The sequence below is a fragment of the Rhopalosiphum maidis genome, chromosome 4, assembly GCF_003676215.2.
Source record: "Rhopalosiphum maidis isolate BTI-1 chromosome 4, ASM367621v3, whole genome shotgun sequence".
Taxonomy (NCBI): domain Eukaryota; kingdom Metazoa; phylum Arthropoda; class Insecta; order Hemiptera; family Aphididae; genus Rhopalosiphum; species Rhopalosiphum maidis.
In genome coordinates, this window is record NC_040880.1 from 8981092 (window position 1) to 8999921 (window position 18830).

General features: G+C 29.3%; 2 protein-coding genes across 3 annotated transcripts; one reads left to right on the plus strand and one right to left on the minus strand.

The window, feature by feature from the left end:
• Positions 1-2124: 2124 nt before the first annotated feature.
• Positions 2125-11957, minus strand: LOC113549646. 2 transcript variants are annotated; one of them, XM_026951041.1, is made up of 16 exons: positions 11421-11957; positions 11245-11349; positions 10548-10770; positions 10129-10336; positions 9820-10057; positions 9031-9187; positions 8757-8964; positions 8209-8406; positions 7961-8068; positions 7796-7899; positions 7449-7694; positions 6051-6167; positions 3268-3496; positions 3025-3193; positions 2818-2954; positions 2125-2726 (listed from the first exon to the last, which is right to left on the minus strand). In XM_026951041.1, exons 2-16 carry the CDS (start codon positions 11325-11327, stop codon positions 2662-2664), a joined length of 2490 nt encoding a protein of 829 aa, XP_026806842.1. In that variant the 5' UTR covers positions 11328-11349; positions 11421-11957; the 3' UTR covers positions 2125-2661. The 2 variants fall into 2 exon arrangements, with proteins under 2 accessions (XP_026806842.1, XP_026806841.1); XM_026951040.1 differs by having other exon boundaries at positions 11245-11957.
• Positions 11958-12168: 211 nt separating this feature from the next.
• Positions 12169-18589, plus strand: LOC113548479 (protein PF14_0175-like). The gene is made up of 2 exons (XM_026949374.1): positions 12169-12462; positions 13489-18589. Exon 2 carries the CDS (start codon positions 13496-13498, stop codon positions 18212-18214), a length of 4719 nt encoding a protein of 1572 aa, XP_026805175.1. The 5' UTR covers positions 12169-12462; positions 13489-13495; the 3' UTR covers positions 18215-18589.
• The last annotated feature ends 241 nt before the right edge of the window (positions 18590-18830 follow it).

Genomic DNA, 18830 nt, shown 5'->3' on the forward strand with positions numbered 1-18830 from the left:
CAATAGCATTAGTTCACAGTGCATAGCCTACGTATCTTTCGTTGACTCAACGTCGTTGAGTCCATATATTCGGTATTTTATGGTTATGACGAAATTGTATTCGAAAACATTGCAATCGTAAGATTATGGTCACAGGACGTCCAAGGAATGAAGATATCGCAGTACAGGCTTCGTTGACAGGCTACGCAGATATCGTATAAATGCGCACACAAACATATTATCATACACGATCCGACAGCGTGAAAACTTTCGGATTAGCTCCGTAAATCCTGTGAAAGCTGATAATAATCGCGGGATAACAAATTCGGATTGGAAAAACACTGCTCTAATCTGGATTTAAAAATCGATTCAGTTATTTATAACGTTTTTCGTTTATAAATTAAAAAGGCGTGTTTTTTTTTTGCGTTCGAGTATAAGCCATTTCGCGGGCTAAACATGTTTCGACAAACAATTATTTCACGCTACGAGAGCTCAAACCACAACATCGTAAAATAAATTATCGCCGTATTTAGTCACTATTTACATTGCACCAAGTGAAATACATTCGAGAGGAAATCGTCAGACGCGTGAACAATAATTATACCGTGTACAGATTTCGAATGCGCATCGAAATAAATTATCATCCTCGTCGTCATCGTCCGCACCCCGTCGGTCCCCGTGGCGTGCAGCGCGTTATAATACACGATTACTGCATAATATAAACCCAGCGGCGACCCCTCGTCGGGCAACACACGATGTAGATAACAACGCGATAACAGTAGTAATAATATTATATATTATACGGTCGCGTAGTTTGACTAACAGTCTTTTTGCACGGACCGCCGCCGCCACGGAATAATATTGTTGACATTAATCCCGCGGATTATCCTCGCCGGGCGGGCGTGTGTGCGCGCCGTTCATTTTTCATCTCCCCCCCCTCACTCGTCGTTCGTTTTGTGGCGGCCCCGGGCGGGTGCAAAATAAAAATAAAAAAAAATACATGCACGCACGCACGCACGCATATAACGTACACAACATAAACCCTCGTAGCGCACACGCGAAATTGAACGCTAATGGCGTATTAAACTATATAGCCGCGCTGCACAGCTAGTTGTAGTGCCGCGACGACGGGGAATAATAAATATAACGGATTAACAGAGATAGCTGCGTATAGCCCTCGAGGGGGAAAAAAACCGTATTGTACACCGTATACACACACACATATATACATATTATGTGCCTGCACTCGCGGCGCGGCAAACAATTACGAAAAAGGGGTGGCCCGTGTATGTATATATATATATGTATACGGTTCGAGGCGTGTACACGCACATCGGCCTGCACCCTCCTCTCGTCTAATTATTATTATTACACGACGCGACACACCCCGCACATGTGTGTGTATATATATACGCGCGCACCTAACTCCTATACACACATATATATGTACACGCGTACATTATTTTATACATATTATACCACTACTGTATGGTGTGTGTGCCTTTTGTAAAACGATAATGGCCCGAGTATAGAATGTGAAAAAATAAAAAAACAATACCGTCGCCACTTCAACCCTCTATATACAGCCGGCAGCGCTCGCCGTCATCATTATTGAGACGTCGCCACCGAGCGTTTCTCCTCCGTCCGCAACTCTGTCGTCCGACTATCAGTCCTATTAATTTCCCGTGCTCGTCTCTCCCGGCACAGGCGTCTGCGCTGCACAAATCGGAACGAGCGTGCTCGCCGGAGCGGCACCGGTGGTGCGTATAGTGTTGCCATAGTTGCAGCGATCCCGAAGAAGAGTCTGACGCGTATACATAATACACACCACTACAACTATATATACGGCCGGTAACGCGCCGTACACCGCTGCGGAGAGTACTTGACTTCCGGTCGGTAAACACTTTTCAAAAATCGTTTTCCTCCGGATAAACAAAAGGAACACTGGATAAACAACGAGTTCCGCACCTCTTCCACCGCCGGAAAAAAAGACGTTATAATAATCACCGCTCATCGCATGGAGATTTTGGGTGCGTAAATAAGGAAAAATACAAACAAATCGAGTTTCTACATGCATTATAATATATCTATATTAAATCGTTTGAAAATAAGATCTATAAAACGAAAACAAAAACCTTAGTAAGAAACGTGAATAAAACAATATTTTTGGGGGAATTTATAGTTAAACTAAATTATTGATAACATTTAAATGTACCTATTAAACAAAAAAAAAAAATGACATTTAAAAAATAAAATAACTGATGCGATTACTATTACAACGAGCGAAGGTGGACATTGTCCTTATGACCAACAGGTGTTAAATGGCCGTCAGTTGGGTACACGACATTTTATATTTTAAGATCCTCTTTATATAATAATATTGTATACAAGTATACAACACAATAATATTAATAATAATAATGATAATAATAATAATAATAATAATTAAAATAAAAACATTTTTCTCAGTTTTTTTGGATTTGACCTTGATTTATATATTATATTTGTAACGGATGTAAAAATACGTCAATAATTGAGGTCTTTAATTTTCCCAAAAATTAAATCTGGTCCACGTGTTCCAAAACGACGCGGTGTGATTGACAACCAAATCCTCGTCATTGTATACATTGATGCACATTAAGTGAACAATAAAAATATCAATATTTTAAACCATACCAGGTTTCATCCTTTGTTTTTCACGGTTTTTAATTGGAATTGAAATGTCTTAATGTGTTCAATATTAATTTCTAAAAATGAGTATATTTAGACATAAACATTATATAACATAGACCATGTAACATTTATAAACATTAATCATAAACGAAAACAACTACTTACTGACTGATTTAGCCATTTCCATGAGCTCCGATGATTCCAATAGGTCGTCAGACCCTGTAAGTAACGTAACAATACCGGTGTTTTCACCATATTCTCCTTTAAAATAATTGCAGCATTCCAAAATATGTTTGAAATTACTAAATATATAAACACCATAAATACATTAATAAAAATGTTGAAGTGATTAAAGTAATTATTGTCACATACCAAATCTCTTTGCTCAATTTTGGTGGACCGTCTAGTTTAATTGGTAGTGTTTCATGTATTCCTTGGGATTTTAAGTTACAATTTCCTTCTTGCAACTGAAATTCTAACCAACGTATAGTTAGCCTGACTTCTTTACTCAGTTTTTTTTGCTCGTCTAGTGCCGATATTACTAAAACAATAATAAAATAAATAACAAATAAAATAAATTGAAAATTTCATTCACAATACGCGTTATGTACATACCGATTGCAGGCACTACTACAATAAACTTAGTGCTGTAAACGAGTTTCTTGATAATCAACGAATAATTAATTAACGCATCTGTATCGATCACGATGCACGTGGGCAACGACTTTTTTCTCGAAGAGTATTTAATCTTATACTCCAGATTGTCAACTTCCGACCGGAGCCATAGTTGGCCCATTACGTGTTGTTTGTCTCGTTTTGCGTCCTTTAATGATTTTTCTTCGGTCTATAAGAAAAACACGAAAATAAAATATAGTAAAAATAGGTAGAGGTATACGAGCGGTACGATGATAAAATGAAAATGTCTTATGACAACGACGACAACATTCGGTTTATTTGCTTTCAACGGTTATAACGTTCTAGAATTGCTCTGAAATTACTATTTCCGCAGCCCCCTACTACTACTACTACTTCAACAGCAGAGTGAAGACGATAAAACCGTCGTCTGCGATTCGAGTCCATGTTCATTCTAGTTTCCGTTTTGTCGACCGTATTTAATACGTCTGGAATCTTTTATCGTCTTTCGAATATAGTCATAAAACCGGCAGACCGTACGACGATAATGGAATACGGTTAAACGCTCGGCAAAAGGGCTCCCTTACGACCCCTAACCTCAAAGCTTTACGGTTATAAATTTCCCCGACCACCGTCCTCTCAACCCGGCCGGCCAACGGTGACACGCCCGCACAACGCCGGGGCTTTTGCTCGCTTTTCTCTCCCGCTTCCCAAAGCTATTACTGTACTAAATGGGAAAAGGAGACGGGATTCTTGTGATTCTTTCATCCCCCGGGGCTGAGTAGGGGTACATTTTATTTCATTGAAATTTAACTCTCAAAGAATAAACAAAAACAGTATATCCTTGTTTATGTATTATGTCTTGCCTTAGACTTACTAAATGTTTTCATTAAGGTGTTGACGTTCTGAGTTTTCACACTTTGATGTGTCATTTGGTATTTTTAATATTGTTGAACGTCTTTTCTTATATTATTCAGAAAATAGAACAGTTATAACAACAGCTATTATTATGGAGTATATTTAGTATAATGTTTAATGATATTTTAATTTCTACCACCGAGTAATATGTAATTTATCATAGTTTTGGATTTTTTTTTACATAGAAATTGTTTAATAAATTCTTTTAATTGTCCAGTTGTGTTATTTTGTTATATAATTAAATATGTTTTTTGGTATAACAGTTAAGGTTGTAACCTTAATCTAATCATTTTTATAATACTAATTGTTACATAGACATATGCCATCGATTAATTTATTTTTATAGGAAACTTAAGAAAAATAATTATTATGATTTATACATATACTATTCTGTTTAATACTGATTGAGAGCACGCTATACTAAACTATCTATTGTAATTATTAGAATTTCGAAGAATGATAACTTATTTACTGGGGAGAGGTGTTATTATTAAAAATTACTTGTACCTATTTTAAAACTATATTTGAACTATAAAACGTAAGTATAATAAATTGGTCAATTGACTGACGATGGTCGTAGTGTGTCACTGGTAAATGTAAGTTTAGGTCTTAAACGCGAACTCTTACAATTAATTTTCATTGTGAAAGTGAATGTGAGGAGAGAGGAGAGTATAAAAGAGCAGAAGTTCCAATAAAGAAAAGATTTAACAACCCTGCCGCAGTCGTTTGTGTGCGAGACATTGTTAATAAGAGTTTTAGAGGACGCAATAAATAAACCCATAAAATGCGTAAGGAGCGTAATATTGGGGCTCTGCATGGCAGCTATTACAGTTATGCCTCTCCTACTACACAAGGGGTGGGTTGACGGTCATAAAAACTTTGACGGCTCTGGCGAGGGTGACACATCCCTTCCGGATCACTTTGTAACTGCAAAGCTCGTAAAGGAAAGAAAGGGAGAAAGGGAAACCGAGAAAAAAGAAGAAAGTATAAGATATAATATAAGCCCGGCTACGCCGTTGGAATCGTTATTGGCGAGATCCGCTTTCAACATCTTCAAACTGCTTTATTGTGTTGCAACAGCTAGGGGTGGATTTTACTCAATATATATTATATACTCTGTGAAAAAGGCAGGTTTTTTTTCTTGTTTTTTTTTTTATATATATATATTTTAGTTTTTATCTTTTATACAGTCTCATGAATATTTACAAGACAGACTTTGCTATTCCAATCTCGCGCTTTCGTTTGTCGCAGTAAATGCCGTATTTTTCAGAGGGCAGAAAACGAAAAAAAAAAATACGAAAAACCTTTTGCTACTTTCATAAACTGAAATCCTAAAACTAGCAGACACGTTTTTTCTTTTTTAATCTGGTATATAGGTATTCATTACTCTATTGCATTTACATAGTTGATTTACTTATAAGTTATAAGACAACAATTTTACGATCACTTTATCGTATTGATTAATTCAATGGTTATTTTTCTATACATTATTATTTTGTTAACAATAGATATTCGCTTATAGTCTAGTTAAATATTAAAAAATATTTTATCTTTGCAAAAATTATTTACAAATTAATAAAATATTACTAAGTAATATAAAATTTTTAGTTTTTTACAAGTAAAATGTTTTTACAATGTTTTAAATGCATTAAAACCAAAGTAATGATATTTTTGAAAACAAATAATGTAAATTTAGTAGAAAAATTATTCACTTGAATAAGCATAATAATTAGTAATTTCTAATTTAAATGTAATATAATATTTAATAGATTTTGAAAAGCTTTTGTCTATGGCTCTATACAAATTAATGACTTCAACTCATTTATAAAAATTGTTTTGATACTTACTTGTTTTAAGGTATCACATATTGAAAACCATTTTTTGATTTTGTCATAAGTGAATAATACATTGTTGGATGCTATTTCTTCTGCACAATGTAACATATGTATTAATCGAATTGTTCCCTATAATGCAAAGCAAATGATAATTGTTAATCATTAATGAAGACTTATTTAACATTTCAAATACACTTTGTATTATAAACGAGTTAGAATGGTTTTGGAATAGGGATTATCTATTAATTTAGGGAACCAATTATTTATATTTAAATTTATTGAAAAACTATAATAATCTATAAGTTTTTTATGACCTGATAAATATTTGGTAACATGGGCAGTTGTCTTAGAAATTTTTAAAAACCTAGATTTATAATAGCATGAATATATGTGTAACTGTGTAAAAGAAATATAATGGAAATTTATACAATTTCAATTTTATACTTGTACAAATTTATATTATAACAAGCAGACCATTGAAATTTGAAAGGGACAACAAAACTAACCATTTTTTTTACATCTTTTAAGATTTTAATATTGCATTTTATTTATATACTATCAATATTACTCAGAATGACCTTAAGGAATGTAGGGGTTATAACATTTAAGTAGGTAAACAAACACACAAACCCACTACTATAACAAAAAAGTTATGATAAAAAATAATAAAAAATAAGGGAATAGTGTAAATACTATTATATAATATTTTGAATAGAAAATTTTAAAAATTTCTTATATTATAAATAATTATTAAGTGACAATAAAATATTTTATTTATTATACAAATTTTGGCTAAGTTTATTTATTCAGATTAGGTATGTAAATGAATAAATAAATAATAGATTCTATGATTATAATATTATGCACTTGACAAATTTATTATTATTTGTTTAATAAATATTTTAAAATCTATAGAAGAAATAAGTATTTTCAAATAATTTAGGTACAATTATTTTTAAACATTGTATCAATATTAAATAAGCGTACACAATAAGGACATATATATTTCAGTTTTAGAAATTTGGGTTAAATTTGATACTAAATAAATCATTTCAAAACATAATAGAAAAATTTAATAAAAAAGAATTCTTAATTTCAATAGTTTAATCACTATCTTAGAAATACACAGTGGTTGTTACTTATTATAATCCATATATGCAAGATTAAAAAAATATAGAATAATTTTCACTGATGGGCTTCTACTTTAGTAGTGAATAGGTTTTGTAAATTATCTTTAGATTATACTAAGTGGTTAACTAGTTGAAAAGTATTTCAGCTTAGCTGCCAGGGTTCTTTATTATGTTGATCAGCTTGTACATTAAAAATTAAAATTTCTTTTGATACATAAAATATTAAAGAAAACTTGTAAATTCATTTTAGATAATAAAACTTGATAAAAATAATGCATACCTCATTTTTAGTACAAATATTGTGATCATATTCTCCACAATACTTCTTAGACTTAGAAAAAACAGTCATACCACGTAAATGTACTTCTTCTGGTAACATGAACTGATTTATATCAATGTCTAAGAAAGTGTCTTCAATATTAACTTGTGACAAGTAATTTAAAAGTGTAACAGTATTATTAAAGAACTCAACTGATGCTTCACGATTTATGGAATCTATATTTGATTGAATCCAATCAAAATATATCTAAAATATAGAGAATAATTATAATTATTTGTAGTTATTAATCTATTAGTTATTACTGGCAATTTTTCTTATATAATATATATATATATATATATTAATACCTTGATGGTCTCAATAAATGGTATGTTTGAATACCGATATTTTGGATTATTTTTATTTTCACAACCAAATGACGATGTACCACTATCATTTGACCCATCTGATTCTGTAATTAAATTAACAATACATTAATTTAAAGACTAACAGCAAATAATTTTATTACAAACCATTTTTTGATTTGTCATCATTCGGTCCTTTTATATCAAATATTAACATCTCTTCATCACTTTCGTTATCTGATTCGTCGTCAGGACTTATTATACTTTCTGCTTCATCTAAGTAACATACAATTTCATTTTTAAAATAGTAACACAAATTTATATTATCTTTTACTAGAATATTTTAATATAATCATATTATTTACAATTATTAAATATAATCAATAGAAATTATATATTAATAAATAAATACCAACCTCCACTCCAATCTTGAGAATCTGGAGAAGAATGTTGTCTAAAACCACGCCTACGACGTCTACGGTTTAATTTTGTGTGATCTATATTAGGATTAACTAATAGTGGTAAAGTTTGTACACAGTATGTTACACTTTGGCTAATTAAGTGTTCCATAAATGTTAAAAAGAACAACTCTGCTTTTGGGATGTATTTAGAATCTGGAAATAAATATTATTTATTAGACTTAAACATTTTATACTCAAATGAAGGGCAAACTGACATGAAAAAAATAAATGAAAATTTATTTTCAGATAAACAAAGTAGAAATAAGAGTACAAAGTAATTTAAGAAAAGCTAATACTCTTATCTAGCCTAAACTTCTATTCATGCAAGACATACAACATAAAACATGGGTATACTCATCTAGAATAATAGCATAATAATAATAATAATAAAAACAATTTTAAACTAAAATATTATAGTTTATAAAAGTAAAGCAAAAATATTTTTTACATAGTTGTAATAATATATATATTAAATATAAATAATTTAATTTAATCAGTATTACCTTCTTTGTGTAATTTGTTTAAGAATGCTATTATAATAACAACAATTTTGAATATATTTTCATTATTTGAAAAAAATTGTACAGTATCTTTCACCAAAGGTGTTATGGTATCTTCTTTATTATTAACATCTTTTTTTTTATCAGCTCCATTAACTTTGTTCTTAAAATCATCAAAGTTTTGCATAATGCTTATGATGCTAGAATATATCTATAAAGGTAATTGTTAAATGTTAAATATTATAAACAAATCTATACAAAAATAAATAAAATTTACTTTATCTAATTCTTGTCCATTCTCTTTTCCAGTATACCATAAATTAAAAACAGAGAACAGTTTTTCTAAAAATACATTTCCAATTGGTTCAGATTGTTGTTGCAATGATAATATTAAGTTTTTTTCTCCTCCTTCAAATGGTTCAATGCTAAATACACTGAAAATTATCAAAATAACTTAATATGATTAATGCTAAAATTAATTTATAGAGTTGCCATAATTGTCATTAGTTTTTGATTCAAAGTATTGAAAAAAAAAATTCAATTTTATTTAAGTTTTAATCAAGAGTCAACATTTTATAAATAAAAAAAAATTATAAAAATATAATTTTTACTCATGTTGGTAAATGTAAAGACAAAGTATTGGAAAGGGTAGAAATAAATAAATAACAAGAATAGTTTAAATTTTCTATTTTAAATATAATCATAATTTAATACAATATACAGACTAATAATGTCTTATAATATTAAAATATTAGAATTTCTATGAAATCAGTGGATTAAAATAATTGTCTTGCATATTCATAGGTTGTTAGTTTTAAATGTTTGTCATTATAGCAGTCAAAATATCATAAACAAAAACAACCATATTATTAAAATTAAAAAAACATAAAAAGATTATCAGAGTAAAAACAAGTGAATAAAAACATTTTTTTTTTCTTCCAATAGATAAAAAGGAAAATTGGTAGTTAAAGCAGAATTATACTTTTGTCGCCCGTCTTTTATTTGATTGATAAAATTATGGCAACTCTCTATGAATGTATCTATTATAATATTATTTATAGACTACCATCGGACATAATGGTAAACAGCATCTAAATGTTTATTATTCGATAATGCCAATCGTCCAATTTGATTATGTGGGAGTCCATTAGCTGGTTTATAGTTTAATGCTTGTTTGTAATATCGACAAGCTGTTGAATAATATAAATCTAGTTTGTTTAGTTCATACATATATCGTGACAAATCTCCCAAACATATCAAACAACGGTAAGCTAATTGTTTTATAGCAGTTTCTTCTTTGTTACCTGTAATGAATATATTCAGAAAGAATAAGTTGAATACAATTATTTATTTAGTTATAAAAGTTTTAATTTACTATTATCATTCTTTTTCAATAGAGTGATATGATCCTTTTTGACATTATTATCTGTATCGTCATTTATTAGTAAATAAAAATCAAATAATTCAGGTCTATTGAATTTAATTTCTGCTTGAAATTTGAATAATAAATGATAATAACTGCCAATGCCTGACTGAAAATGATTTTCTATAAGTGCCAATTCCACGTGATTCCAATCATTATTCTGAAATTAAATTGTTATAATAAGTATTTTAGAAAATTAAAATGAATTTCTAAAATTATATATATAAATATACATATGATATTACATTTATTTATTGTATACACCTTAAGTGGAGAATATAAATAAATTAATAAACAATTGAAAAATATATATATAAATATAATGTAAATACTAAAAAGATGACATATTAATGATTTAGTTATTTCTTTACTTTGCGTAAAATTTTAGCAGTAGAATAAACATCATGATAAGTTTTACGCCACATGATATCTTCAGCTTTTCGACCATAACATAATGGATCTGCAAGCATCATTCTTTCACAATAGTTTTTTAATTTCATACGCTGTGTATCTACAGCAACAGTAAAAAGATCTTTGCAAGTCAGAGACCGGCCACGTTGATCATCCAAAAAATGAGATACTTCATTTATACTCCTGAAAACATTATTCATACAGTTTTCATTAAACTTAAATGACATCATATTATACATGAATGTATATAACTTCAGGTATATAATTCAATATTAATTATTTAATAATGTAATGGATTGAATTGTTTTATTTTAATAACTATATAGAAAAATACCTAGCAATAATATTATTTTTAAATTAATCTTATAAAATGTTATGATTGTATACATAGTAACCAACCTAGAATACATAGTTATTGGAGAAAAGAAAATTTGTTGAACATTTATAGTTGAGTGACAATGAATCAAAAATAACAGGTCAATGATTTGCCCATAGGATTAAATCCTAAATGTTCCATTAAAACTATAAATGAATGAGGATTGCACAAAGTGCATAACACGATATATTGTTAATGGGTCAATGTCTATAATGTTTAAGAAAAAAACATAAGTCTGTAAAACAATAAAAAAGGGCAGTACATTGAGTACTCATACTCACTTGTACAGTTTTTTGACCGATTCGCTGGCTTCCGTAGTAAGCTCAGCTCCACGACTGTTTTGCAACTTTTTCATGACAACCATTTGCCGCTTCTAGCATACCACACTAACACATACGACACTTATAATTTGTTCACTCGTCCAAAAAAACTTGATGACCTAAGGTAGGTACCATACCACAAAGACCAGGTATTTATCAATCATCAGCAGCAGTTATCAATCATGCCATTCGTCATATTAACTTCACCTAACCATCGATCAGCGGTGAATATTTTGGACACGATTGGTACAAACTTAAGGGCAGAGGTCACGTCCATCGTCGCCATCGTTATAGATTGGTAGACTGAACGAACTGGTGAAAAGTAGCATATACCTAACCGTGATAGATAAAATCACAAGTCAGAATATTTCTGTAATACCGTCTCCAATAAGTTGTAGTTGTTCGCGGCGCAAATATTGTCGTTTTTATAATAATATAAACAATTATTATTGTTACACTCTCACATTGAGAAAGTGAAAAACTGAGAACTGAGAATATAAGAATTAAAGAAAACAAAAAAATGACACAGTGGCGACAGCAGTCATACCGGATAAGAATATATGCAGTAACAACTGTCTACTATAATGGTTTTAATAATTTTATTAATATTATTTCTAAACTTATAATTTTTTATGACTATTTAGTATTAGTATCTTTTTACAATAATAACGAAAACCTTAGATCGTAGTATTTGGATAGGACAGGACAGGTGGTGGGACCGCCATCACGTTATCAGTACAGACCAGTGCGGCCAACGACGTTGCCATAAGAGTTGTAACCTCGAAAAACATTGTAATTTGTAAGTTGGTGTCATTGGTGATCGGTGATCGTAATCGGTGTTCGAAAAACGCGCAATTTAACGGTATCATGCGTCCGCGTTGTTATTGTTATTTGTTTTCAGTTTTGACGTAATTTTATTTCGTATTTTCTTTTTCGAATGCATCGTTAATCTCTATTCTGTACCACATATCGAACAAAAATACAAATTATAAAATTTCGAAATCGGTTTGAACGTTCAGCTTACTGGTTTATGTACTCTAGGTGAATGTCTACATTATACCCGTGTCTCATTGCTTTAGTACTTGGCGTTTTTATGACTCTTGAGCCTGCCTTAAATGCTTTTGACGTTAGACAGCTCGAGTGATTCCGTCTACTGATTATACCGTTGCTGTAACCTCGGTAAGTATCTATTCTGTTTGTAATTATGTATCATCGAACTAGGTACTTAAGAATTAAATAAACTGAATATTGATCTCTATTACATATACTTCGCTATAGAGTAAAAATTAAAACTTAAGGATATGACGACCGTGGAACATTGATTTTTTGAATTTCAAACATATGAGTGGACGTTATAGGTATTATTTTATTTTTTGTTTATTTTAAAAGTACATAATTTTTACAATCGCCATATTATGGATATAGTATGACAAGTAGATAAAATGTATGTTAGATTTAGGACTTTTGCTGAGTGGAGGTATTTGATTTTTTAAATACACTAGCATTACTTCAAATGTGCAAGGAATAGTAAAGAAGGATTTAAGTATTAGCAATAAGGGAGATGAGAGATAGTAGATTTTAAGAAGAAGTCCCTCGGTTTACTTCAGGTTGAAGGTCTTGGGAAACATATGAAAATACACCTTCACTAGAATTTTTTGTTTAAGAAATAGGAATTATGCTTAGTCCAACAAAAATTGGGGAGAATTTTTAAGAGAGATAGAGGAAGATTTATAGGACAATAAGACGAAAAGAAGTCTGGTGGCTTATCTGACTGTAGGTTAGTATTATGATGGAATGTTTCCAAGTAGGTAGATGAAATTGGTAAATTATTTAGAGAATATTGTTTTTTATTATTATAAGTTTTTTGATTTATGATCTGATAATCTGAATTAACCCAGATTTATTTTTAGGTGACTTTTTGATTATAAAATTAATTTTGGAAGAGGGTTTTTTGATTGGAATAACCATTGAAATATCATTTTTTAATCTTTATATTCTGATCGTATTCTAGGTCCACTCAAAAATATTATTATAAAGTATTCATAGACATCATAGATTCTATCTTCGATTGAAATAAGAGCCAATTTATTTTATGTTTATTACAACATATTTAATTTTTATAATTTTATATTATGTTTTGCTGTAATTTTAAATTAGCTATTAAAATTATTATTAATAAAATAATAAAATATATTATTTTTATAGATTACTAATGGCTAGCCGACAGTCTGTAAGTTCAATCTTAAAACCACCTAAAGTACGGGCACCTCTAAAAGAGATCGAAACAGTTGATCAAGATGCTGATGAAAATACTGCAACATTATCCAAAAGAAAAGTGAGTTTTTCAGGGATGAATAAAATAAAAATGTACAACACAGGTGCTACATCTTTAACTGTACATCAAGCTCCTATGTTTGATGAGCAAATTTCAATGTTATCTGATTCTTCAAATGCAGAAAAACCTAAAACATCAGGAAAATTTGAGAAATCTGATGCTCAAATTAGCATTGAATCTACTAATTGTACCAACTTAGAAGATAATGGTCGTATTATTATTGAGTATGAAAGTCCAAATGATAATATGGAAATGACTGAAGCATTATCGGGTAAAATATTGTCAGACACTATTTATACTATTGATAATGGTTCTGAACATATTAGTTACAGTTCAGATTATTCAGAGAATAATATGGAATTCACAGAAGCACTAAAAGTAGGTCAAATTTTATCAGGGGATAATGGCTGCGATTTAAATTCTACTGAAATGTCTGAAACATTGGTTGATGAAAGTGGTGAAGAATCAGTTAGTCAATTTGGTCTTATACCTTCAACACCATTATCTAATGTGCCTATTAAAAATACTTTGAATATTAGTTCAAATTCTAGCTGTATGGATTTTACTTGTGCAAATACTAAATCCAACTTATCATGTAATACTCAATCAAGTAATATGGAATTAACTTGTATGACTAAATCTTTAAAATCTATTTGGTCAAGTGATGATTATAAATCAATGAGTATGGAGTTGACACAATTACCTGACAGACAAACGTTTGAAGATAATTGTGAATTAGTTTATGAATATAGTGAACATTCTATAAGTACGGGATCAGATATATCTTGTGAAATTCAAGAAAGAAGCAGCTGTGAATCAGAAATTGTGCAAACTAAAAAATCAGAAAATAATAATTCAAATTTTCAAACTATTGGTTGTGGTTTAGACAATTCTGATACCGGAGAAGATTTTATTGAAGAATTATCGTTAAGTATGGTTTCAATGGACATTGATCCAACATTAGAAGATAATGCATTTGAAATTAGTTATGTAAATGTTGACGACCCACTAAGAGTTTTAAATGAACAAAAACTTTCAACAATACCTATGACGACAATGGTAGAAAATAGTTATAACCCTGAACAAAGTGTGCTTGATAATTATTCAAATATAATTGATAGTAATCAAACTAATGAATCTAGACTATCTATACTACCCACAGGTTCTTCATTTGTTGTAAATATGTCTCCCGAAAAAAATATCAACCAAGATGTTGGAATCGAAAATCTTCTACAACAAACATTACACAATCATACTTCTGTGTTAGATAAAAATCAATATCTTGAAAATAAATCAATAACTGTTGAGAATAACCTACCAAAAAAAAACTATTCAAGGAAAACAATGGTTTACACATGTCCATTAAATGTTGAAGACAGCTCTTTTGAAAATGAAGATACATCTGGTACAGTTGATAATCAACAAAAACATTATTCCAGAAAATCAATTGCTCCAACAACAGTTATTGATGATATATCGGATGCAAGTATAGTACTTGTAGAAAACCAACAAGAAGAATATTCTAGAAAATCAATTGCCCCTACAACTGTTAATGATGATATATCGGATACAAGTGTAGTACTTGAAGAAAATCAACAAGAAAAATATTCTAGAAAATCAATTGCTCCTACAACAGTTATTGATGATATATCGGATGCAAGTATAGTACTTGTAGAAAACCAACAAGAAGAATATTCTAGAAAATCAATTGCCCCTACAACTGTTAATGATGATATATCGGATACAAGTGTAGTACTTGAAGAAAATCAACAAGAAAAATATTCTAGAAAATCAATTGCTTCTACAACAGTTAATGATGATATATCGGATGCAAGTATAGTACTTGAAGAAAACCAACAAGAAAAGTACTTTAGAAAATCAATTGTTCCTACAACTGTTAATGATGATATATCGGATGCAAGTGTAGTACTTGAAGAAAATCAACAAGAAAAGTACTCTAGAAAATCAATTGCCCCTACAACTGTTAATGATGATATATCGAATGCAAGTGTAGTACTTGAAGAAAATCAACAAGAAAAATATTCTAGAAAATCAATAGCTCCTACAACAGTTAATGATGATATATCGGATGCAAGTATAGTACTTGAAGAAAACCAACAAGAAAAGTACTCTAGAAAATCAATTGCCCCTACAACTGTTAATGATGATATATCGGATGCAAGTGTAGTACTTGAAGAAAATCAACAAGAAAAATATTCTAGAAAATCAATAGCTTCTACAACAGTTAATAATGATATATCGGATGCAAGTATAGTACTTGAAGAAAACCAACAAGAAAAGTACTCTAGAAAATCAATTGCCCCTACAACTGTTAATGATGATATATCGGATACAAGTGTAGTACTTGAAGAAAATCAACAAGAAAAATATTCTAGAAAATCAATTGCTCCTACAACAGTTTTTAATGATGATATATCGGATGCACCTATATCTATTTTTTACCAAACTCAGTCTCTTGATTCTGAAAATTTATCAAATACATCTGAAGCAGTCGAAGAAAATAATCAAATTAAGTATTCTCGAAAATCAGTCGCTCCTTTAACTGTTTTTAATGAGGATGCAATGAATACATCTGAAATACTTGAACAAAACCAGCAGCAAAATTGCTCTATACAATCAATTGCTATGTCTGTTTATAACCAAACAAAGTCTCTCAGAATTGAAAATTCATCAAATATATCCGAGAATATATCTGTATATAATCCAACTCAATTTGCAGAAAAATGTGACACATCTGAGTATCATCCAACTTGGTTTGCTGAAAAAGAAGAAACATCTTTGTATAATTTAACTCAGTCTGCTGAAAAAGAAGAAATATCTTTATATAACTCAACTCAGTCAGCTGAGAAAGAAGATACATCTGCAATAATCAAAGAATATCAGCAAAAAAGATATTCTAGAAAATCGATTGGTCCAACTTCTTTAGTATTTACTCATAGTGAATCTCTAGATGTTAGTATGTCAAATAATTCATTGAACACCGAAGGAAGTAATGAACTAAAATCCGACGAGGCACTGGATTATGAGATTCCAGTAACTGTTAATAATCAATCTAATCATCAATTAGACGTATCTATTCAGAACGATCATAAATTAATTTCAAAAAGTCAACATCAATCAGTATTACTTAATATGATTAATGATGATAATTTTAATTCACCTTTTAGGAAAAAATCGAAAAAATCTATAAATCTAACACATTTGATAAAATCACCTTCCGAAGATCAATGTAGAAAAAATGAATTAGAAATTACTGATGAGAATTTTGAAAATGTTAGTAAAATGGATATATCGATGGAACACAAAATTGAAAACGACAATATAATACACAATTCTTCTGCATTTTTAGTTGATTCAAACGAAGGTAAAAAACTGAATAAAAGTAGTGTAAATGACCATATGTGTGAAACAAATAAAGAACAAATTGTCATGGCACTTGATGAATTAGAAATAAATAAAACAAATTTAAATGAATTAGTTAAAGATAATGACATTGTCAAAAAAAGTGAAAATATAAACAAAGAAAATAATAAAAACAACTCTATAAAAGTAACTGACAATATTAAAGCGACTAATCATATTTTAACTTCAAATTATCATTCACCTAGTTGTAATGAAGATAAAACTACCAAAACAATTTGTGTTAAAGACATAGCTAATATTTCATCAGACAAAACACTTCAAAACAATGAGAAACCATGTCTTGTAAATCGAAAAAGAAGTTACAGTAATAGAGATTGTGCACCTTTATCTTGTTCGTCATTTATGTCTAAACCTAATATTTGCCATAATATGGATGAAGATTTCATCACGGATGATTTTATTCAACAAAGTCCTATTAAAAATAATGTTATTAATAAGAGTTTAAATAATGAACAATTAGTAATAGGAAATGAACTTCAAGAAAGTTTGATTAAAAACGAGTCCATAAAAGAAAATTTGTGTAATGAAGTTTTAGAATTTTTAACAAGGTGGAATGAGCAATTTATTGAAACAAAATTAGTTCTTGATAAGTGTTCAAACAGAGAATGGATTTTTAATGTATTAGACAGTAATATAATTTTAACAATAACATATTCAAATATTTCTAATAATTATTCATTTCTTAAAGTGGAAGATATATCACTTACCTCAAAGACCATTGCAAAAAATGAAATAATAAAATTTGGAATAAATTGGATTTTATCAAAATACAATCCAAAGGTATACAAACAAATATGTTTTACTTCAAGAGATGTAGAATTATTATTAAAATCTCTGTTAGAGGATGTTCATTATATTAATAAAGTAATGAACAATATGTCTTATGTAAGTGATCTATATTGTGTCACATTTAAAGATAATAAGGCTCAATTTGTAATACATAACATGAAATGCCCATTGATGGTTCGTATTGAGATAACATTGTCAAATATTCATAAGCTTACTATTAAAGATCTTTCAGTCGATTGTTTGTTTGGTCATTTCAATACAAAATTATTGGAAGAAATAATGGAAGATATAACAAAAGATTGTAATGTTTTGCAGTCTTTAGTAGAAAAATTATTTAAACTCTACTCACACCAAATAAATTGACTGGTGTATAAGTCTTAAAAATATTAAGTATAATATAAAGTATTTGAATAAAAATAACGATAACATTTTAACACCTTGTATGTTGATGTTTTGAATTTGTAAGTATGTAGATCTACATCTATGTATTTTATTTATATTTTTTTATTCAGTAACACATGTACATGTCTTATAAATACTGTTATTAATATATACTTAGTAAATTATTAAGTATGTTTTGATGGCAAGAAAATCTCAAAAAAAAAATATTATCACAGTTGTGAGTTTTAAATATCATTTATGAATTGTACATATGTGCAGAACTAAAGTACTGCCTATTTTTTAAACTGACAAAATAAGGATTTTAAAATGTTAAAAGTTGATTTATACCTTATTAAATATTTGTATAATGCATTTATATATTTTAAGTATTTGTAAATATTAAACTGTATTGATAATTTCTTAAAGTTGATGAAAAAATGATATTTAGGATTAATTGATTTTATATTATATATTTTTGTTCGTTTTTTAATTTAAATTTATTATGTACCTTAAATGAAATTTATTTCATATAATATTAAATTGATATGAACTATTCCCACCACTATGTTATTGAATTTTCAACTGATATTTTGAGTCC